Source organism: Molossus molossus, unplaced genomic scaffold, assembly GCF_014108415.1.
Source record: "Molossus molossus isolate mMolMol1 unplaced genomic scaffold, mMolMol1.p scaffold_m16_p_10, whole genome shotgun sequence".
Taxonomy (NCBI): Eukaryota; Metazoa; Chordata; class Mammalia; order Chiroptera; family Molossidae; genus Molossus; species Molossus molossus.
Window position 1 is genome coordinate 29,567,435 of NW_023425345.1, and position 25,341 is coordinate 29,592,775.

The following is a 25,341-nucleotide window of genomic DNA, read 5'->3' on the forward strand; positions in this document are numbered from 1 at the left end:
TCAGAAAAAAAAATCATCTTTTGTTTCCAATATTCTTTATTTGTAATGAAAATTTACAATAAGGTATTGTGATAAAGATGAGCAGCCCTCATATCATTAGCTGTTCAGAAATTATTTCTTAAGTATATATCTTTGGGAAGGTTTCTACAGATGACTAATCTAATATATTGTTATTTATTTTTGTGAACATTTATTTCAGAGAGTGGCATTTTTATCAATGTGATTTCAAATTGTGGGTGAAGCCTTATTTCAGTTTGGTAACCTAATATGAGCTTGTCAGTATACTTTTCTTAAAATTCATGGAGACAATTGTCTAAGGATCAATCATGTCTTTCACTAGAAGAGTAATCTCAGTCCTCGATGACTCCACTCAACTTCCTAGTTTTCCACACTTCCAGCATACTCTCGCTGAAAAGGCTTCTTTTGCTTTTCTCATTTGCTGTAGTATTAGTGGTTCCTTCCTTCCTACATAGCACTTGGCCTATTTTATAACTGGCTCTTAACACATAAAATATTTCTACTTCAACATGCTGTTTTATGCCTATTGCGGATATAAGCATATAAATATTTTTATAAATATTTATATAAAAAATATATGATGTATTTTTGTCCATAATAATATTGTGAAGTCTGTAATAGTAGAAAATATTACCATGCATAGTTTAAGAGCATGGGAAGTACTGAAACAAAACAAAACATTTATTTAAGGGGATGAACTTCAGAATTATTCAAGTAGAGATTAATACTTTTCATAAAGTAGATACAGAAATTTTAAGTTGCCCCTAGTAACCTAGCCCTGTGGTAGGAAATGCCTAATTTGTAGCACAGTGTTTAATATTAAAATGCTCCATTCTTTTCTTTGCATTTTTAATGCTGTTTTGGAGGATTTTCAACATGGACTATACCTTCTTGAATAACTGAGTGAATTTGGTAAAGAGATAGATCACCTGACACTGTATTTATAGAAGCATGGGAAGTTACCATGTAAATATATTTCAAGTCTCAAAATATCTCACAATGTAACTGTAACATTCTTCTAATGTAATGCTTAATTGCCTCTTATTTTTTTACTCACCTAGAGGTCACTTTTTCAAAGATGCTGAGTTTCTCTTATTTTAATTTTATTCAGAAAAACAAACTCTTGATTTTAATTTGATCTCTTATACAGATTTTCCTATTAAGGTAATTAATTGAGTAATTAAAAGTTACTACCTGTTTCATTCTATATTAATGGGTTGTCATTCTAGTGTATCTGTTGCTCATGAGTTTGGTTAACATGAAAAAAACTACCTTGCAATCTGAACACTGCCAGGCAGAGCAATAAAACTGAGATAATTCATATTTACAAGTGAAGAGTAGATGCTGAAATAAAATTTACCTCGTGAAGTATCACCTAAACGCAAAACAAAACAAAACAAAACAAAAGGACATACATCTCTCTCATGTTTGGCTGATTTTCAACAACATCTGGGATAAAACATGATGGTTTCCAAGTCCCATGGCTTTGTAACTTTTATAACAATCACATTTCTGTTCACTTAAATACGCAGCTGTTTAAGATATGAAATTTAAGAGAATTATCACTTATTGATACTTCCCCCCTTTTAAAATAAGAGGAATCCTTGCATGCTCTGAGTCTTATTTAAATTTTACTTTTTCATCTGTGTTCATTTTCCCTCAGTTCATAAGTAATTTGACAGCCAGATGTGCAAGTGTGTGTGTGTGTTACCAAAAGAGAAAGAGAGAATTTGTAGGTGTGATTTATTTTTTAAAATTCTTCCCAGTAAAATCAGTAAGATGTTGCTTTTTTTCCTCCCCACATTTGACAGATATAAACGTAAAGATAAGAATCATGATAGGCTGTTGAACAGTTTATCTGTTTGTAGTTTAGCTTCAAATATATGACTCTAAAATTCAGAATAGATACATCACTTGGTGTAGTTCAGATAATTGATTCCTAAGTCAGCTACAGCAGGCAGGTTTTGATGGTATCTTTATAAATAGGCCGGAGCTTTCAAATGCCTGATGGTATCTCTCATGCTGACATGAAAGGCATTTAGAGGTTGGAATATGCTACCGGTACAACTTGTATTCTAGATACAGTTCATGAGGCCTATTAACTTCCCATAGTACAAGTAACAAAATATCACCAAAATGTAATATAATAAGAAATGCTTTTACAATTGTAATTTAAAGAAACAATGTAAGCTAATGGCTTTTATATTAGATGTTTAGAAATGAAAACACATGCAATTTTAATATGCTTAAGACAAAAATAAAAAATAGTAATAAAATAAATGGACTAAAATGTCCAGACACATACAGAGGGGTACACACTTCCAGGTTGGGTTCTCATCCATCTGTGAGTCAGATTGTTCCCTGCCTGTGCAACATGCATTCACTCAATCTCTTCTAATCATTCCAGATGCATGCACACACATCATTTATCCCAAAATGGGGTAAAGAATTAGGAGTTGGCATACAAAGTTCTGGGCTAGAAGTAGTATAGTAGACACATTTCCTTTGTAATTCTAAGTGCCCTGTACACTCTGAATTTCTTTATATTTTCTACAGCTGCTGAGGCCACACATTCTATACCACACATTATACCACGATTTCCCTCCTGACTGCTGTCCTATCCTGACTGCTGGGTCAGTTCTTACATAGGAAGAGGATTTTTCACTAAGATTGAAACACTTTCCAGGTGCGATCCCCCACCCCACTGTGGACCACAAAAATATGCACCTAACTGCTACAATCCTGCAGATATCTATATCCCTTAGAAGGAAAGCAGAATATATCACCCCAAAATATGCCACTTGGACATATTCATTATTTTGATTTCAGGGCACTTTAGAAACAGCAGGTGAAAGGAGACACTCAGCTTTTTTCTTCCAAAAAGTTTCTCAACAAATATTGTATACAAGCGCACAACAGGAAACACACAGGACAGAAACCTTCAAGTGTCCCAATTGTGGGTAGTCCTTATGCACTCGTCATTATCTAAAATCCTGTAAAATTAACATATTTTGTTTAGCATTGTCTCTTCCCACTGAAATACAAGTTTTATGAAGGTACGGAGTTTTATATAATTTGTTTGCTGCTCCATCCTCAAAACTTAGTCCAAAGCCTAGCCCATAATAGATTATTGATAAACATTGATTGCTGTATTTGTTTGTTAAAATTATATGAATTCTGTTTGTAAGAGCAATGATAAGAAGGAAAGAAACACACCAAACTAGGAATACTGAATACTTCAGGAGTGATTTTTTTGAGAATGGAATGAAAGCACTATCAGCGTTTTTGTTCTTTATATTTTTGTATTATTTTAAAATGCTTTCCACTATTAATAGCATCTATTTCTATGATAAAAGAACATTATAATAAAAATATTTTCAAAAAATAATAGCACAGTGTCTGCTATATAACATGTATCCAAATATTTTATTCAATAAGTATGTATGGGCTTCAACTATGTACCAGACTCTGTGGTAAGGCCTTGGGGAGATTTTTGTGAACAAGGATTGCAAAGAATCTCCTTTCTTAGAGTTTGAAGAAATGTAATATGGGTGTACTTATTACATAAATATTACATGTTCTTTCTATTGTTTATAGCAATTGCATGTTCTTTCTATTGTTTATAAAGTTACATTTATGCTTATGAAAAAATGGCAAGCTGGTCTCCAGATTGCTGAGAAAGAGGTACCAGGGAGGTGTCCAGGATGATGGAAATGTTATACATCATGATTTGACAGCAGTTACACAGGTGAATACATTTGTTAAAATTCAGTGAACTGTGCACACAAAATATGTGCATTTTATTGTATGTAAATCACATTAATCAAAAGTATGCATTCTTTTTTCATGAATTATAAATATAATCCATGATCTTTTTGGAAACTGGTGAAAGAAAATTATCTTTTAAATCAATAATTAATAAGTGTGATTAAAAAGATTTAGAATTTGATTTAGATTTAAAACTAAAGATCTATAAGATCTTATTAATAAAAGTAAGCTTTGCTGCAGACATTTTTATAATTTCTTACAAATTTTTGACTATGCAAGTAAACCCAATAAAGTCTTTCAATATTTGTAAATATGAAACAATCTATAATTGTTCTTTGATTTAAAAAGTAATTAATGTTCATTTAAAAACACTTGAAAAGCACACAGAGAAAAATCATCCAAGGGCTAATAATCCTTTGGCATATTATTTTGAAATCATTTTTCTAGACACATTTGTACACAATTGAAGTCATATTTACCCATACTTATGTGCCTTACTTTTATATACATTATCAAAACATAGGCATCTGTAGGAATAATTTTAAATGTGTGTATATTTTTTGGTATATTTAAATGTGTGTACATTTTGAGTGTTGAAGAAATATGATGTGGTGGAAAGAGCACTTCAGAGCCGGCTACGTTTACTAGTGAATGACAGGCCTTTGACTTTGATTACTCTTTTTATTTATGTTGAGGTGTGCAAATGATATAACTAGCTAAGCTATGTAAAATGAGATAACATTTTCTTTGCAGAGCACTTCTATATATTTATATAAAATATATTGAAACCATCTAGCACTGTGCTACATACCTAACATATACTCAATAAGTGATAATATAGTCCACATACCATAATTACATCAACTATATTGTGAGACAATAACATTGTTTAAATTTTTCTCTGCCATAACAAAATCTACTTGAAATAGCACATTTTCTTGAGAAGCTGAAGTCTAGATTTCTAGAAGTGAGTTTAGGGTCACCGGTGGTAAATAATATCACATATATTATTCTATTTATATAACTAGATTTGCCACATTCTTTTCTTATTATAGCCTTCTAATTCCTAAATTCTTGATTTTGATCATTCTCTGCTTATTGGGATTGAAACATTGATAATCTTTTAGTAACACTAATTGAGTGTATTTTGAGAGCACTTGCATATCTAAATATATCTTGTCTTCTTATTTCAACCATATTTATCTATCTTTATAACTAGAGTTTTGCAAACATTTCCCTCAGAACTCTTTAGACTTTTCTTAACCAACTTATCATATAGTCACAAAGAAATTGAAGATATGCTGAATTTTTTCCATTGATTTTTACCTGCTATTTTTTTCTGGAAGACCAGAATACGTTTTGTTTATTCTTTTTCCTGAAACACCAAATAATATTTGAGGTACAGAGTTCTATATCCCTCACAACCAGGATAGGAACGATTGCTTCTACTCTGGAATTCTGAGGTTATATTCCAGGAATATGGATCATTGTTATTTTAGGTTAGATTCTAATTTTTATATTTATTATGTTTATGTTATGCTATACTTTTAAAAATACATTCATTTCTTTGTCTTTTGTGTTGTTAAAAATCTTCTCTTGCTTTACAATGTTATTTAATTCATACCTGTAATGCCAGTGCAACTCTTCATTGCCTTATATGCATATTTTAAAAGTCTATTCTAGATTTTCTATTTTATCTTTCATTTTAAAAAATATTTTAGACATATATCTTCCGATTTCAGATTAATATCACTATGTCCTTGTTTTGAGGAATACAGTATTTTTAAAATCCATTATTATTAATGCATATGTGGGGGGGGTGCATATTATCTCTTTGTTTAGTTTGATTGTTCTCAATCCCTACAAGAGGTAAGATATTGTATGAGCCAGTGTTGCCAACACAGGTGCAACTATTTATCCTTATGATCATCACCCTCTTAGTCATTATTTTGAAAGGAGATAGTGTAGCTCTCTCAGACTTCAGGGTAGAAATCTAGCTATTGTGTCCATCTCAACATAATTCCTATGCATAATTGGAATTGATTTCATTTTTGCTTCATTGTGGCAAGAGGTGGTTCCCAAATTTGCCATCCTCTCATTACAGGGAAGAAAATACATTAAATGAAATGAATAACACAAAACAAATTGTTTTGTTTTGGTTGTTACATTTTTTTAGCAAATGCTACACATGCTTAATTTTAAACCACACTTCTTTGGGGCCCTGCCCCAACATTTCAACAACTAAACGCCCACTTCATCTGTGTGTGCCTTGACCCATGAGTACTAGGCAGGCTAAGAAACAGTTTGTCAGTACCACTTCTCTTCCTTCTCCAGCTGTGAGCGTTTAAAGAAAGATAAATGATGTTAATAGTGAGTCCTGAGTGACAGGAGATAAGGGCTGTGGCTATTTCAGAAAATCCTTCTCATAGAGAGGAGGGTGGTGGCCAGTATTCTGGTTGTGTGAAGTGTTTGTGCAATCCAGGACTTAAGGAAAAGGTACTACAGGGTGAGACAAAGCAAATTTACAGTTGTTTGTATGAAAAAATATAACAATTAATAGATAATAACACAAGAATAAACTCTGGTTCATGAACTCACAACTGTAAACCTAATTTCGCCCCACTCTGTATATTGTAGCTACCTGTCACCTGGCAAACTATGCGTTTTCAGTCAGAACACAGCACGAACATAAGGTATGATTTTATCTATCATTTCAAGTGTCAATTCAGTTATAAACGTTCAATTTCTGTTACATGACTTCTGTTATCTGAAGTTTCAGTGCTATTATGAACTGTTATTATTCAAATTGAAAATAGAATTTTAATAGAAAAGTGTAAAATGGCAGATTCGGTCCTTGGAACTATTCATGTCTCAACTCTCATGATTTAAGAAAATATGCCAATATGTGTTCAATATTAAAGTTCTTTAATAGATATGTTATTAGTGAGATACATATAACTATATATATATCTATATATATCTACCTATATATAGATATATAGATATATAGATACACATACACACACACACACACATACAGAAACACACGTGTGTTAGTCTTAGTCTACAAACACATATATATTAGGCTCAAAAATATATTATTAAAATAGTAATTTAGAATGTTCAAACTAGTTTTGGACAAATTTTGCTCAAAATCTCTTTTGTTGTAGTAAGTAATATGAATAATCACTGAGTTCTTTTGCTTTAAGATGAAACTCCTCTGATAAAATAACCAATGGGTTATTTATTGTTGTTTGAATAAATTAAACATTCTACCTGCAGCTCAACCCCAAAATTTTAAACCCCAGATATGTTTGTATGTAGAAATACTCCCAATTTTTTAAACTTAAATAATTTATTACTAGGAAAATAACTTTACATCTTGAAAATATGTCTGTGTTTTTAAATGTTTCCTTGTCTAGCTGTTAAATATTCATCTTTAGACCTTTAAAATAATCTAAAAATTACAGAGATAACTCATAGGCATACTTTCATATAATGGCAAGTAATTCCATCTCTTATTCTTCTTCAATTTTCTTTTTTTTTTCTTAACTCCTTATGCCTTAATTGTTCCAGGATTACTAAAATCTTCAAATCCTACATTGCAACCGATACTTCATAGTCTGCTAAAAAAAGTCTTAAAAGACCTTATATTTTTATTATTATAAATAAAGTATATCTCTATCCAAAGGAAAGAAAAATAGTCTGTTTGGTGGTTTATACATTTGAAAATTATGATGAACTTCTTTTTTGCTTTGAAAATAATATGTTGTCACTGTAGAGTATATTTTCAATTTATAGCATATCTGTTTTTCCTTTGGGAATTTAAAATACTTTAAATAATTTGGGCTTTGCTTGATTCCCCTGGAATTGTAGAGTATGACTGATAACTGCCTTTAGAATCCCTAATAGCTAAATTACAATTATTATGCAAAGTCCTACAATAGACAGTTATATGGATTGTTAAATGACTTTGCCTTTTTTGCAAACTATAATCATTTTCCTTTATTAGCTGAAGGATTTCATAATTTAAGGAAGATGAGAAACCTATAAGTCACGCTTTCAAATAAGGAACATGGATATTGCAAACATTAAATTCCCCCATAAAAATGTTAAGGCATCATTAAACTAGGTTCAGATTAATACAATTCAGTCAACTCTAGATAGATATCTCCCATAATAAGCTGAAACAATACCTAGTGATCTAAGATGTAAAATATTTTACTACAGCCAATTTATAAACCTATAAAACATACAGGTATCATTCAACCTCTTTATTAATAGTGCATGCCTTGTATTAAATCAAAACCATTTCAAAGGCCCCTCCTCTTTGGCATTCCCTTCCTCTGCTGTTGCCCTCATAATGTGTTATCTCATTGAAGCTCATCCAAAGTGAATGACAGCATCTTTTTCACTAGAAGCAGCACAGGCAATTCCCAGCCTAGTGATACAACTTAACTATCTCTCAGATTTATAGACACACTTGCTATCCTCAACCTGCAACATCCTATGGCCTAGTGTTGATGTATTTGTTTCTCTGTAAGTGCATGTGCTTTTTCTCACTTCGGGAACTGCAATTTATTATTTTTAGGTTTGCAAATTGTTTTACATCTGAATTGTATTTACAAGAAAACTGATATTGGGACAGCTTCATGTTGTAGACAATTTTCAATCTGTTCAGAAGAATTCTTTTTACCCTGTTTTTGTTCAGTAAGAAAACCAAGCATTTATATAGGCTGAGTTACTGAAAGTTTTAATGAATTATCTGTTCTAGTTGCCATGAAATGACCCCAAAGCATAATGATTTAACAACCCCTAAACAACAATAATATTTATTACACTCACAAATCTGCACATGGGACAAAGTTGTGTGGGGATCCTTCATCCCTGCTCCGTCTGGCATCTGCTGGGGTAGTCCAAGGTTAGAGACTGGAGTCACCTGAATATTTGATGATGTATTCGGTGGTCATGTGATAACTAACCCCTTGTGGTAGCACTCCAGTCTAGTGCCTTCAAGAAAGCAAGATTCGCCCTGGCCAGTTTGGCTCAGCGGTTAGAGTGTCGGCCTGCGGTCCGGAGAGACCCGGGTTCGATTCCCACTAAGGGCACGTACTTCGGTTGCAGTTTGTCCCCAGCCCTGGTTGGTCGTGCGGGTGGCAGCCACTCGATGTGTCCCTTCACGTCGATGTTTCTCACTCTCTCTCCCTCCCACTCTATCTGTACAAAAAATGGAAAAATATCTTCGGGTGAGGATAAAAAAAAAAAGAAAGCAAGATTCATATATGTTGACCCATGGCTCCCAAAGCAGAATCCCAGGGAGGAATGCATTGGAATCTAGCTTCTTTACCAACTGAGTCTCATAAGTTCTACCCATTATTTCCATCTCATTCAATTTGTTAAAAGAGATTCAATAAGGATGATCCATAAGCAAGGGAGGAGAACTAGAGTCATCCTTTGATGGGAGAAGTGTCCAAAAAATGTATGAATGTGTTTTGAAATTGTCACATCATAAAAGGAAAAATTATCCAACTACTTTTAAATTTTACTCTAAAAAATCAACAGTTCATTTCTAAAGTTGCCTCACAGAAACTACTTTTTAAAATATAAATTCTATTATTACTGTAAAACAATATGATTTCCAAATGTAATAAAGTACAATTGACAAGTAAAACTATAATATATTTAAAGTGTACAACATAGTGTTTGATATATGATTACCACAATCAAGTAAATTAACATATCCATCACCTCACACAGTTATCTCTCTTATTTTGGTGAGAGCACTTGCTCTTAATAGTATGTCTATAGACTCCTTATAATACGATAAGCAAAAAATCAAGGCGTAGCCCAGCCAGTGTAGCTCAGTGGACTGAGGTCATTCCATGGACTGACAGGTCCCGATTCAATTCCTGGTCAGGGCACATGCCCAGGTTGTGGGTTCAATCCCCAGTGGGGGATATGCAGGAGGAAGCTGATCAATATTTCTCTCTCATCAATGTTTCTATCTCTTGCTCCCTTCCTCTCTCTCTAAAAAATCAATACAAGCCTATTTTCAAAAATCAAGGTATAATAAAAAATTAAAATATATATAAATATAAGTAGTAACTTTAACAGAAAAACTTTTGAACTCTGACTCAACACAGATACATATATGCACAGCTAAGCTATGAAAGGATTCTCATACCATATTGATAGTAGAGTTCTTACATATAATATGGATAAATATTTTGTTTTAATGCAATATCTTCCCCCCAAATTTTTTTAACTGGGAAAATAATTTTTAAAAAATGAAGACCAAATCTCTAAAACTAAGATTATCCAGGAGACTAATAAAAATAAAACAAAATAAAATGTCAAGTATAGGGCTTAAACTGATATACATGTATATATGTATGTACACACATAGTCAACATTGTAAAATATTAATAAAATTCCTCCAGTCAACCAAAAAATGTATATCACTGAATTTATTTATACAATAGAAGTTTATTTCTCATTCACATAGCAATTTTAATCTGAACATCCCTAGTTAATAAGAAACTTTCCTCACTTAAGCTTGATGTATTAGTGCCAAAAGAGAGCTATGCCTCATTGCATCCTACATGAAGGTAACCATGAAGTTCATCAGTGAAAGGAAATTATCCCATTTGTCAGAGCTTCAAGAAGTACAATTTGTTGTCTGTCTCATATGGTAGGAAAGGTGTCACTTGGTACAGATTTCTAGGTAAAGATCGTGATTTTGCCAGTTGGTCAAGGGTATCTGAGTGCTGTTTTGTGCAATGAAAAGGAAGGACGAGAAGAATAGCTATAAGTATAACTGGAGAAAAAGCATGTGAATAAATCTCTCAGAGAGAGCATAAAATATATAGATCTTTGTGTATTATGTTCATGCTCCCCAGAGAGCATCCACCAATGAGTAGTCACTTCACAACAAGATGGACAGGAGGCCCTACCTTGCAGATAACTCGTCTCTCTCCTTTACTACCTTTTTGCTTATGTAATGGACCCATGACAACAGCCACCTTGGTGATGGGGATGAAAGCAATGCATGAGACCACAGTATGGAATTTGCCTCAATACAGCTGATTGAGCATGTCTCTTCTAAGTTTCCAATCAGTATCAGAAATGGAGCTTTACCCTGGGCATGACAGTGGGTAGCTAACAGGCAATAAGTTAAATTCCAGCATCAGATTCTGCTGTTTCTGGAGTCTATCACTGGCCTTAATACTTAAGAGCATAGTTCTGTGGCAGCCTCCCTACTGTCAGCTCTGACCTAGAGAGCACAGTCTCTGAGCACGTCACTGTTAAAATTCTCAGAGTCTGTGTCCCCACCAATGCATTCCTCATTGCCTTGGGAGGTTCCCCCCCGAATTGTCCCAGAGAACACAGTCAGATGGTGGGCTCTTAGGTCCAATCTACCATATCAATTCTAACTGCCCTAGCTTAATGAACATTCTGAATGGTTTTGTACAGCACCACACAAACTTCTTTGATTCCACTGCTTTTACTCCAGTATATCATCAAGGTTAAACGTCTAATGAATATCAAAGCTGCAGAAATGAGCTCTAGATGCTACTCCTGGAAGCTTAAATCATGACTCATGGTGAGTGACACCATGTCAATGAAATATTTCCTACCCAGCCTAATATTCTGTGTCACCCCTCTCCCATTCTTGTCTACCGCTCTCTACTCAAGATTTCCCCTCCTGCTCCCCAGGTTACTGCTGTTATATAGTAACCAAGTATGTGGTAGCATTGATTGTACTCCTAGTTTAACTTCCCCGAAACCTAACCTTAATTTTCAGTGATTTGGTTACAGTTAGGCTTAGGACCACAACTTGAAATGTAGCAGGTGGAAAGCTTAGCAAAAGCAGTAGCAATGGTAATAAAGTCCAGGAGGTGGTTGGTTGACTTCTGAAGGAAATTCAAAATAATCTGAGAAGGCTCAAAATGTGTGCATCTAATGCAATATTTTTTTCAGGGCAAGGAGGCCTTCAAGGTTATATATTTACCAACAAGTTCTTACTATTTTCTTTCCCTGTGATGTAGGGTTTCTAAATGAACTGTAAAAGACTAATCGTTTGATCCCAAAAGAATCTTAACTGTATAAATTAAGTTCTCTGTTATAATTGCCCTTGTTAGCATAGCATACAAAGAAAAGCAGAGATTTTCAACATCAGATCACTATAAACTATGTACTCATGGGCAAGGAATTTAACTTCTTAAAGCCTAAATTATAAGTAAAATTTGTGTATTATCAAGTAACTCAATATATTATTATGAAGACATTTTAATAATTAAATTTATGCATTTATATTGCATAGATCATGAAGTTTCACAAGTATGTAAATTAAGCCCTATAAACTATGAAATATATGAATATAACTATACATTTTATTCTAAAGAAATATATAAAATAAAAATAAACAGGCTTGTAGAATAGTAGTTTAATGAAATTACATTAGCAATGTTTTATTTTGTTTTTTTGCAAGGCAAACTGTATAGTAATATACCAGTAGGTTATACTGAGGGCTGTTTTGTGTAATAAAGAAAAGATTAAGTGTGAAACAGGGTGTACAAGATACAAACAACCAAAAAGGCAAACTGTATATTGGAAAACACAGCTGTGGTTCATGTTTAATCATTTTATATCTCTAAAAGAATTTTTTAAATTGCAGACAAAGGTTAAATTCAATTATCATGTGAATGTTTGAAACTCTGATCTAATAAATCCCCCAGTATCACATGTCTACTAAACAGATTTCCTTCTCTTTCCAAATACATTATTGATCAGTTTGGCCATTGATCTAGATCCACTGTGTCTTCTCTTCTCTTTGAGTTTGAAGTTTGTCAGGATGTCCTTGATAATTCTGATAAACATCATCTCTACCTCCAGAGACTGCTCTGCGGCCGACAGTTCACAGAACTGGCACCGGTTATCCAATGCCAGTTTGTGCCCTTCTTTCCAGCCAACCTCTCGCACATGACAGAGATCTTGCTTGTTACCAACCAAGAGCACTGCCGATTCCACAGCTCTGAAATACAGATACACAAGTCTTTGGCAAGACTGTTTTAACCATATTTTCATTATTATTAAGTAGGTTTATGACAAAAAGAATTATGGACCAAAACAGGAAAAAAAAATGTGTGTGTGTGTGTGTGGCACGTATCCCCATTTGTGCACAACAATTATTTTAGAGAGAATGTAGTAAATGACACAGAACAACAAGGCTGTTAAAGTACAGGATTGAAGTGATACAACCTATTCTTAAATTATGGCTTTGTTTACTAGTGAGGCATAATTGTTACTTTTCCAATTTTAATTTTCCTCATATGTAAAAAAATGGTAAAATAGTCATGGTCACACAGAATTCTCATAGAGATTAAATGAAATGATGTATATAAAAATATCTAGCACAGTACTTACTAAATATTGTTTTCATTTTCTTATCAATTGAAAGAGAAGGACTATCTCTTTACTAAATAGTTACTGTAACTGGACAATTTAGATATATAATAAGATATCATATTATTCAATACTCATTGCTGTTTATTCTTTGTTAATAGCCATTATCACATATTAGAGAGAAAATTTCACAATCTCCTGGTCTTGTACAATTTTTCTGTATAAGAAATATGGTTCATTGTTAAGCTAATGTCTTTGGAAATTATCAATGTATTCTCATTAGTTACAACAAAACATTCCTAAAACAGAGATTTGTTTAAAGACTATAGTAAGATTACTAGTCCATAAGCGGTATGAAACTCTGCCAAGATATCTTCTGTAGGAAAGAACTGAATAAATGCAGTCATCAACTCTATCTAAAGAAATAGTGTCCTCAGATTCCACCAAAAGTTGATTTCATTCACATGACAGTATGAGCCATGAGGGGGGAAAAACCACTGTATGTGTTGAACTTCTAAGGGTATTAATAAGGTATTTTCCTACATAGCCCTGGCTGGTTTGGCTCAGCAGTTAGAGCATCGGCCCGTGGACCAGAGAGTCCCGGGTTTGGTTTCCCACTAAGGGCATGTACCTCAATTGCAGTTTGTCCCCGGCCCCAGTTTGGGTTGTGTGGGTGGTGATGGATTGATGTGTTTCTCTCACATCGATTTCTCTCTCTCTTCCTCCCTCTCTCCCTCCTGCTCTATCTGAAGATAAATGCAAAAATGTCTTTGGGTGAGGCAAATAAATAAATAAATAAATAAATAAATAAATAAATAAATAAATGGTATTTTTCTATATAATGCAAAAAATTATTGTACAGAATTAATGAGGGCCTGGTCAGTTTGGCTTAGCGGTTGGAATGTTGGCCTGAGGACTAGAGAATCCCGGGTTCCTTTCCCGCTAGAAGCACGTGCCAAAAAAAAAAAAAAAGAAGAAGTAATGAGGAATGGTAAAATATTTTGAAGGTGGGTCACAAATAACGAATGTAATTTTAATAAAACAATGCCCTATGTTGCTTTCTAGTCTATACAGATTGAGAACTGAAAATACTCTAAAACTGGTTTAGTCAGGTCATTAAGAAGATTGCCTGGAGCCCGGTTGGTGTGGCTCAGTGGTTGAGTACCAACCCATGCACCGAGAGGTTGCCGGTTCGATTCCCAGGTTTTGGTCCAAATCTCCAGTGTGGGGCATGCAGGAGACAGTCAATCAATGTTCTTTCTCATCGATGTTTCTATCTCTTTCTCCTTCCCCCTTCCTTTCTCTTTAAAATCAATACAGGAAAAAAAACTAATTAAAAAAAAAAAAAAAGGAAGAAGATTGCCTGGAAATGTTAAAAAGAGATATATATATAAATTCTTGAGTGATTCATTTGATTTGGAGGAATATCAAGGAATACTATCACTGCCCCTTGCCTCAGTTGTGGTGCTTAACTATAAGGCATTTAATACTTGAAACAAGAAAGTAAAAAAGGAAAAAACCTCATACATACACACACACAAATAATTATATAGGAAATCAGAATTGTGAGATACCTTAGTAAAATCACATCCTTTTCTCCTACCATGCTTCCATCAATTTTATAATCAGAAAAATGAGGTCTTAGAGATTAAAGGCTTTACCTAAGGTAAATCAGATATAAGCAAGAACTTAGGTCAACTGACTCCAGGGAAATAGCCTTTATCAATTATTATCTGATGGTTTCTTGATAGTGGGCATTTAAAATAGATATAAAAAGGCCCTATACCATTTTTTAGTGATAATATTGTGTTTTTGCTTCTCAGTTTAGAATGTTATTTTAGACTAAGGGCACATTTGATTAAGAGTACACAAAATCCCTTCCATCAGCCTTTGGAGCAAATATAAATATTTTAAATGAAAAAGACTTTAAAATAACAAAATAAAAATGGAATATTTATATGTTTAAACTTATATCTACTAATGTGAGAATGGTTTAAGGCACAGTTATGTCTTTCTTTTTTTTTCTTTTTTTTTTTTTTATCCTCACCCGAGGACATTTTTCCATTTTTTGTTCAGGTAGAGTGGGAGGGAAAGGGAGGAACAGAGAGAGAGAGAGAGAGAAACATCGATGTGAAAGGGACACATTGAGTGGCCGCCACTGGCACAACCAACCAGGGCTGGGGACAAACTGCAACCGAGGTACATGCCCTTAGCGGGAACCAAACCCGGGTCTCTCCGGACCGCAGGCCGAAGCTCTAACCGCTGAGCCAAACCGACCAGGGCCAGTTATGTCTTTCTTTATAGTTACTTGTGTCAAGACAATTAACAATGGGGCCCTGTAGATCAGCTATGCATTTTAGGAGGTGAAATGGAGAAACATGTATTCTCATACTTAGAATTTTTATCAGTTTGATTACACTGTCTATTTTGTTTTGATAGATTGAACAACTAAATGACTAGAAATTGGATGACAAATGTAATAAATCTAGATTTATTTAGTCTCCTTAACATTTTTGTGGGAGTGAAAAGAAAAGGTTGGAAAGCGAACTATCACGTGTTCATAGGACCATGATTTTGCAAGTGAGTGTCATGTTAACAATAGAAGCTGTCTTGTACAATAGCCATGTACTTGGGGCAAGTAACTGTTTATGTCAGCCAGGGTATAAAGTATTCTCATCTTATTCCTTTTACTACATGTATAACTCCTGTGGAATGGAAGGTGAATTGTTCAGGGCTGTTAAATTTCGTAATTGGAAGGCTGTATTAAACTCTTCCTAATGATGCTTACAGCTATATGATGATTTACTAAAAAGAAAGGAGAGAAGAGTGAAAAACATCTTACCTTTTACAATGACTGGTTTGTGGCTCCCGAATTCTGTAGATCAGTGCTTTTGCAAAAGCAAACGAAGACCTGTCACTGATGTCATACACAATAACAAACCCATCTGCCCACCGCAGTTCACTTGTGAGGGAACATTTTGCTTTCTGTGGCTGAAAACAAACCAAGCACATTGAAAGTGGTGGAATCTGACACTTGTTTTATACACTTTAAAATTAATTAATAAAGATGCACTTCACATAGAAGATAATTCAATAAGCCAAATACTGGTATTTTCTAAAATGTACTTTCCTTGTTTCTTCATCACTCTCTTTAATTAAAAGTGAGTAAAATTTTAAGATATAAAGATGAACTATTAAAGTTGTATCTATCTCTTTTTACAACTTTAAGAAAATATTTCCACTTTTATGAAAAATTGATAAGCTATAATTCTTTAGAATTAGTAGCCACATGTTTGTTTGAAAAGAGATAGTATTTTTTATTCATATTAGTAAATAGACTATCTATTGATTTTGGGTGTTAGATTTAAATAGATTTAAAAAAAAAATGATAGGGTTTAGCTAAAAAGATTTAAGGTATATTTTCCATACCTAAAAGAACCTGTCCCATGGATTAGCTTTGAAATTTTGAACAGCTGTTATTTATATAATCTTATGTTCACTTTTTTGTATTTGAACAGGGAGGTTTGTACTAAAAATCTCTTATGCTCTATTGACAGTGGTTAGGAAACAGTGAAAATATAAGTTGAATGATAAACCATTAAATGATTAACTTCTAACTACATTGAGACCTGATAGACATATAAATTCAGCCTAATATTTCTATTTTAAAGATATTTTTAATAAGATAGTCTTTGTCATTCTTTACAGAGAAACTAGATAATGAAGTTTGTAGCACTAAAAATAACCTCTTAAAATAGTAATAATTAAAATTAAGAAGAAAATTTAGTTTTAGGACTGGCAACTTTACACTGACCGCTATCCAATCTTCTTCAAATCATGATTGAAAAAATAAAAGGGCATTTTGTTTTACTTACTTGAGAACAAGGGTCATATATTTCTAGATTCAGTTGCTTTCCTTCCAAACACAAATGCTTATTATAGATGGATTCTGAAAATATGCATATGTTCATTGTCAGTATGAAAATGCTCCAGAATAAAATAAAATAAAATAAAAATGGATCACAGTTTTGCAAATTCAAGCAGTCACAGTTTAGTGGAGTTTTACAGTGGACTTTATTTATTGCTAGTGGTAAAAAAACAAACAAACAAAAAAAAAACAATAACAACAACAAAAAACCCGACGTACTTCTTGCATATGCTCAAATATGTTTCTCACAAGTGAAATTAACCACATCTATTTAGCTACATATGTTTGTGCTGCTATATTTATCTTCCAGCTTACTACTATAGATGAATTTTCTGTGTTTTTATCTAAAGCCAATCCATTCACTATAAACTAGTTAGCATTTCCTCTGACCTAGTGAAAGACATGACCTCACCAATTCTGCAGCCTTCATGCACCATAATTCGTCCTCTTCTGCATCATTACTAACGGCTGCGTTTCTCCTAACTTGACAATCCTCTGGATCCCACCATCTCTTTCAGCCATTGCCCTATTGCTCTGCTGGCCTTTTGGTAAGCATCTATATTTCCTGTATTCTAATCTCTCTCCTCCCATGATCTTCAAATTATTCCAGTCAGGCTTTCACTCCAATTACTTAACTCAAACTGTTCTTATCAAGATCGTGGCTTTAGACCCAATGGTCAGTTCTATGCCTTGATCTTACTTGCTTTTATCAGTAGCATTAATGTAGTTAATCACTTCTGCCTTCTTAAAAGGTTTCTCTAACACGTCTTTCAAGGCAGCACGTTCTTTTGTTTTTCTTTATTCCTTATTGCTCCTTATTCATCTTTTATATTTGTTCTATCACACACTTTTCCACACTCCAAACATGGATCCACTTCATGGATCTCCTCTTTTTTTTAATACTCTTCCCTCGCTAATCTCATCCAGTCAGAATCTTTATGTAACAATTATTGCTGATTAATACAATTTATATCTATAGCCCAGACCTCTTTTCTGAACTCCAGACACAACTACTACAATTGGACGTCTTCACTTAGATATACAATGGACATCTCCCTGCTAATACTGGATCTTCTATAACTTTCCATTTCATTAAATGACATGTCTACAACTCTACTTTCTCAGGTTAAGAATATTAATGTCATTCTTGATTCTTTCTCTTACATACTATATTTATTTTATTAAAAATTACTTATTACTCTATCTTCAAAGTATATTTTGAATTTGTCTGCCTTTCATCACCACCGTTGCTAACACACTGGCCCAGGCCATCGTTATTGTTTCCCTCCACTATTACTAAACCTTCTAACTTACCCCTCTGCTTCATCGTTCCCCTTACTCCTTTCCCGTGTCTAGTCTGTTCTCAACACAGGAGCAAAAGTGAACCTTGTAGCCAGATAATGTCACTTGTCTGGTCTAATCGCTCCAATTGCTCCTCATCTCACTTGGAGAAAGCAGTCTCTAAAATGCCTGGGGATATACCTCATTGTCTTATCTCCTATTACTTCTCTGACCTCAATAGACCGCTCTAGCTATGCCTCTCAAATTCTCTCCACTTTAGCTACTCCATCCTAAATACTATTCCTCACATTTTCCAGAATAATTCCTTCCTCAGAACATTGATAATTGTTTCTTCTATCTGGGATGTAATCCTTCATGGCTCAGTTTTCACCACCTTGATGTCTTTTTTTCAAATGTCTCTTCAGTTAGGTATAATGTGATCGCCCTGTTATAAATGACCACATACCATATTTGGTCCACTCTCTCATACTTTCTTTTTCTTCATAGCATTTATCATCATATGACATAGTTTATATTTAATGTTTTTTAATGGACTAACCCTTCCCTCCAGAATGTGAACCTTATGAGGGTTTGGATATTTGTTTCATTTTCGTTGTTGAAGTTACTGCTGTAACTTCTCTACCTCTAAGATGGCTGGGGTATGGCATGTGTGCAGTACATATTCGTTGAATAAATGGAAGATTTTATTTCTATAACTATTTCTCCAATGTTTTAATAAAAGACCCACTTCTCTCCAAAATGACATACTGACACAAAATTCTGACCTATTCTGGCAAACACTCTGTAACTTATAGTAGGAAGATGGAGCAGAAATTTGGGAGCCAACTTCAGGGAGTTAGGGAAAAGCTTTACAATCCTTTAAGTTACATTTAATTAAACTTGTTGTAGTCATACTAAACCTTAAAGTATGTTTTCAGAAAATGCCTTCTGCACTTCATTTAAGCTTATTACTGTGAACCATCAAATTTTCTTCTAGACATTTAAAAAATCCACTCTGAAAACTCAAACTGCCATCAGGAGCACCAACTCTTATCTTTTTAGAATTTTATTATTTCTCCTTCTGGTCTTTATTTACAAGATGGAATCATTTCTTTGCTAGTTTGTCCTCATACAGTGATCACCCATTTGCCCATTCAGTTGCTTTTTCAAAATGTCTTTTTTTTTTTTTTTTTTTTTTAATCCTCGCCCGAGGACATTTTTCCATTTTTTGTTTAGGTAGAGTGGAAGGGAGAGAGAGGAACAGAGAGAGAGAAACATCGATGTGAAAGGAACACATCGAGTGGCTGCCACCCGCACAACCGACCAGGGCCTGGGACAAACTGCAACTGATGTACGTGCCCTTAGCGGGAACCGAACCCAGGTCTCTCAGGACCGCAGACCGACGCTCTAACCGCTGAGCCAAACTGGCCAGGGCTCAAAATGTCTTTAGGTCTCATATTCTTAGTAGAGATATATAGAGAAATGTGTACAATCTGTTTATAAACTATATCCTATAGAAGATTAAGGTGGTATATTTTCATGGTTGCAGCTACTGTTTGGGGGTGTTGTTTTACTTATGTTTGGCTTTGTAGTTCTGGAACATTTTCTCTTGTCCGACTGCTAGCTTGTGTGCTGTGCTGACCTTTTTGACTGAAATTGCTGACCTGAGAAATAAAACTGATTTCTCTTTCTATATATTTCTTCTTTCTACAATCAGTTTTGAGGACTTGTCCTAAAATGTTCATGGTATCATATGAACTGAAACTCTATAGTGGACACACATAGACAACACAATGCAATACTTTATAAAGTTATTTTCTAAAATATTCTAATAATGCTATCTCATAAATGAATGCTAAAGATTTTTCTTTATATTTACTTCTCATGGAAAAACACACTTGCAATCATATTTCCTTTTACTCTAAATAAGTATTTTTGAACATAATTATTTTCTTTTCCTCCTAGTTCTCACATTCCTTATAAATCTGTCATTCTTTAAAAAAAATTTTTTCCCCATACCTTCAATCAGTAAGATATTAGTACAATTATATTGATTAATTGCTGAGTCAAAAATATACTCAAACCTCTGGTCAAGTTTCCTATTTTTATTAATTCCCCACTGCAATATTTCCCAGATGTCATGTTAATTCTGATCAAAATAATAAAATTACATCACTGTACCCTGGCATCTGTTTTAGAATTTCTCTGAAACTTGCAGAAGCAACCTAGATAATTATACATGATCTTTAATCAAGAAATAATTGTCCTATTTTCACATAGTTTTGCAATAAAAATAAGCTTTATTTTGTAGTTACTTGTGTTTTTATAATTAATTTGCCCTTGTCTTTCAACAGATGCTCATTTAATTTTAAAAATGTTTCATAGCTTACAAAAATATTCATACCCGCATGCTCTACACTATTTGGCAGGGGGTGGGTGGGGGGAAATCTCATTTTTTCTAACTTTAGATTGAAACCAAGTGGCTTTCTAATCCATCTCAGTTAATATCAATTTGGATGAATTTTACCATAAAGTAACATTCAGTTCAAGTACTTACTTTGGCATTTTTAACCAGAACCTGTGAATAATCTGCTTAAAAGTGCAAAAGTAGAAGATTCTATTAAAATTATTTTCTGATCTTACCTGTGCTTTAATTATGACCTGAAATTTTAAGGTGTAAAAAGACTCAAGTAGTGACTTACCAAAATTAGAAGCATATTCTCCAATGAATCGCTTAGTAAGAAACCTCACTGTTAGGGCTGCAAAACAAAAAAAGCTGGATTTATGGTCTTTTCTGTTTTAGGATGCAGATAATTTAGTTATGCACATAAGGTTTTATCTTTCAGCTCAAAAATTACCGAACATCAGGGAGATCTTAAAGCTTTCCCAAATACTGGTCTAAATAATAGCAAGGTTTCCACTGTACAATTATAAAGGTAAGAAAGCTAGAAAGAAAGTCATCTTAGAATATTATCCACTCAGATCATTATGCAATTACCTTATAGAACACAACACATTAGGCACTTATCTTTTGCAACAAAAACAGATTTCTCACTATATCTGAGATGCAATACCTATTAGCATCTCTTTATTTTCTTTATCAAATTAAATGTGGTCCCAAGGTGATACATGCTAACAATGACAAGGACAGTATCAAGTAATTGCAGTTGCTTAAGGATATAGGGACTTCAAAGCACAGGAGATAAAGGACCTGTAGTGTTGGTTTATCTTATTACAGCTCCTGGGTCTGTCTGATAATGACTCTTCAGGCTTAAAAGGCTTTATTGGTGGCACCTTCATTGCCATCAAAATGTGACCAAATTCAAAACAAAACAAAAAGATGCCTTCTCAAGTGAGGGCAAATGTTTAGTTCCCCAGCATGGAAAGCCATGCCTCTCCAAAGTTTTCTGGGTTTTTTTTCTCTGTAATGTGCCATTTAAAAAAATAATCCATAGGTTTCAATGCATCACTCTCCACCCCTAGTCTTAGGGCAAAAGAATCATTTCAAGGCCGTGGTTTGTCCACTGGTGGGGCTGACGACAGGTGTGTTGCAGCGAGAATCAAGTGGGAGAGTAATGGAGGGGTTTTCTGTTATCCTATGAATTTTGAACATCAGTAAGATAAGATACAAAGTAACACTTTAAAAATTTACCTTCCTCAAGCTGTCTATAAATTCTTTAAATATACAGTTAATGGCATAACTTGCTTATAAAATAAAAACTGCTAATGAAAAACAATATACAGTTATATAGTTATATCTATATCAAGTTATATAGTAACATATTCCTCCCCCTTTGCACTCTACACCAGCTAGAGGAATACCACTACTCACCAGATTTGCCTGTTCCTTCGCCACCCAAGACAGCAAGTTTCACATCATTCATGTTGGTTTTTCTGCTCCTTCTTGGTCAGCCCTGTCTTGTGGGCCAATACTGACTTGAGCCAAGCATGTCTTTTTTAAACAGTAATGCTGCTCTTATTTATTTAAGGCCAACTCCGCCCCCTATTTCCAGCATCCAATAATAACTTGAAAAATGTTTTTCTAGAGTAGTTTTGAGTATATGCCATTAAAAATAAGTTGGAGCTGCTACTTAGATACATATACTTATTAAGCCAATCGTTAAAATCTTCACAAAAGCTTAGTTCTCCATCCTCTATTTTTTGTACATGGAATCAACCTTCTCCCATGACCTAGGAAAACGATGGCACTTCATAAAGAATGTCTTTAGAGGATGAGTAAACATTCCTGTAAATTACTTTGATTGAATCAGTTTTGCTTTTTCTATTAATATCTGAGTGTGTATAATATATTGTTGTTGTTGTTAATCTTCACCTAAGGATATTTTTTCATTGAGTTTTAGAGAGAGTGGAAGGAAGGGAGAGAGAGAGAGAAACATCGATGTGAGAGAGACACATCAGCTGGTTGCCTCCCTCATGACCCTGACCAGGGCCAGGAATCAAACATACAACCCAGGTACGTGCCCTTGACTTGGAATCGAACCTATGACCCTTCAGTCCTCAGGTACATGCTCTAACCATTGAGCAAAACAGCCAGAGTAAACAAATATCTTTAAGATAAAATTACTTCCAGGTTACTTTATGGGTTATTTCCTTGATTCCACCTTGTATGAATATAAATAAATATACATATCATATATGTATTTTTAAGAGTATTTTTTGTATTGAAATACTATATACATTTATTTTAATTTAGAGAAGGAAGTAAAGTTTGATAACTTCTGCTATAGAATTTCTAACTGTATATAATCCCCATCCTAATTAACTTTATGGCAAGCATTGTTCTGTTACAATATAATATGTAGTATATGATTTTTGCTGTATGATATGTGTGTGTGTGTGTAAATTGCAATTGAACAAGGAATGATGTTTATATAATTCCCAAGCATTTTAAAAACTTAGGTGACATCATTAAAAAAATTGACCTATGACAATGAGGCCTTTAAAATTCTAAATCTCTTCTAGAACAAGTTTTGAAAGATAATCTTTCATTTGGACATCATATGCTAAAGAAATGTTTTATTCAGTATATAATGTTAGTAATTAACCAAATTACATGAGCCTAATTTTTTTTTGCAAAAAAAAAAGAATGATGAATACCTCCAATTTTCTAAGGATTTTCAAAGCATGTGTGAGACTAAATAATTGAATGGCTTTGCTAATTTTTCTCAGCATGTATACTTATAATTGCAATTATCTTTTCCAAGTAATGATTCAGTAATTATTTTACTCTTTTAAATTATTCTTGGGGTGTTTATTGTTTCATAAGGTTGTAGTTTCCCGCTATGTTTATAATGGTTAAAACATAATAGCTAATAGTAATTACAACTCAGATAGATATTCACCTTTTTAATTTTCTCTAAAAATGTGTCAGTCTTTGTGTAGAGACTAGTCATTTTTTGATGCTACTTTAGTGTATCTCAAAGGTTATTAAATATGCTAAACTGTTTGTTAGCTACTTCTTAAATACCTAAAGTTGGTCAGAACAAAAATGACTGTGGTCTTAAAAAACTGTCATTCTTTTCTGCTGTCACCAAAGGTAAAAGTTCCTTCTTTTCTTCAGCCTAGTAGCGTTCCATCCTGTAAATGTACCACAGCTTTTTTATCCACTCATCTACTGATGGGCACATGGACTGCTTCCAAATCTTGGCTATCATAAATCATGCTGCAATGAACATAGAAGTGCATATATTTTTTTGAGTTATTATGCAAAGTGAAATAAGCCAGTCAGAGAAAGACAAGTACCACATGATTTCATTTTATATCTGGAATATAATGAACAAAGTAAACAAAAAAATAGAAACAGACTCATAGATACAGAGAACAGACTGACAGCTGTTAGAGGAGAGGGGGGAGTTGCGGGGGCTGGGTGAAAAAAGTAAAGGAATTAAGAAAAAAAATCTCATAGACACAGAAAACAGTATGGTGATTAGCAGAGGGAAAGAGGGGTGGGAGAGGAAGAAAAGGGTAAAGGAGGGATAAATGGTGATGGAAGGAGATGAACACACAATACAATATGCAGGTGATATATTACGGAATTGTACACCTCAAACCTATATAATTGTATTAAGCAACATCACTCCAATAATATCACTTAAAAATGAAAAAAGGAAACAATTATTCTTCTGTAACACAGCTTTCTAACAGAAAGCTTAAATGAGCAACACATGGTTTACATCAGTGAATACACATTCTACAGAAAGAATGAGTTTAAAAAGCTGAGCAATGCAGATGTGAGAAGGATGTTACTCGTATTCTCTTAGCTCCTTTCATTACTCTTTGGAAATAAATATTCCAAAATTACACTTTCAGAATTAAAGCTGAATCCTACAATTACATGGAATTGAATGAATGAAAAGTATAGTTCCTCTGAAACCCTGTTATAAATAAACCTCAAAATATGCAATGTTTCCAAAGTAAGAAAAGTATATTTCTTGCTCACAGTGAACACTAAATAAGTGTTCCTGATCAGTGCAACAACTTCCTGCAACATCTTCAATGCCTGGCTTCCAAACACCCTGCACTAGAACAGTGGAAAGGGAAAGAACATGTCATCTCCTGTGCAGGGGTTTTAGTAGGCTAGCCTGGAAGAGATGCCCTTCCCTTGTGGTCACATAAGCCTGAATCACATGCTGAAATGTCAGCTCTTTAGCTCTTTTTGGGGCTTGAATATGTGAGCCTTTGGACTGGAAATTACACCGAGGGATCTCCTGGATCTCCAGCTTCCGACTGCAGATCTTAGGACTTCTCAGCCTCTGTTATCACATGAGCCAACTCCTTTTAACCTAAGTAATATAATGTAGTATAATATAATAAATATAATATAATATAATATAATATAATATAATATAATATAATATAATATAATATATAAATATCAGGTCCTATTAATTCTGCTTTCCTGGAGAATCCTGACTAATACA

General features: G+C 33.8%; 1 protein-coding gene across 1 annotated transcript; it reads right to left on the reverse strand.

Moving 5' to 3' along the window:
• Positions 1 to 12,537: 12,537 nt before the first annotated feature.
• Positions 12,538 to 22,284, reverse strand: RERGL (RERG like). Its single transcript, XM_036253103.1, has 5 exons — positions 22,233 to 22,284; positions 21,103 to 21,159; positions 17,067 to 17,140; positions 16,034 to 16,182; positions 12,538 to 12,820 (listed from the first exon to the last, which is right to left on the reverse strand). Exons 1-5 carry the CDS (start codon positions 22,282 to 22,284, stop codon positions 12,538 to 12,540), a joined length of 615 nt encoding a protein of 204 aa, XP_036108996.1.
• Between the last annotated feature and the right edge of the window lie 3,057 nt (positions 22,285 to 25,341).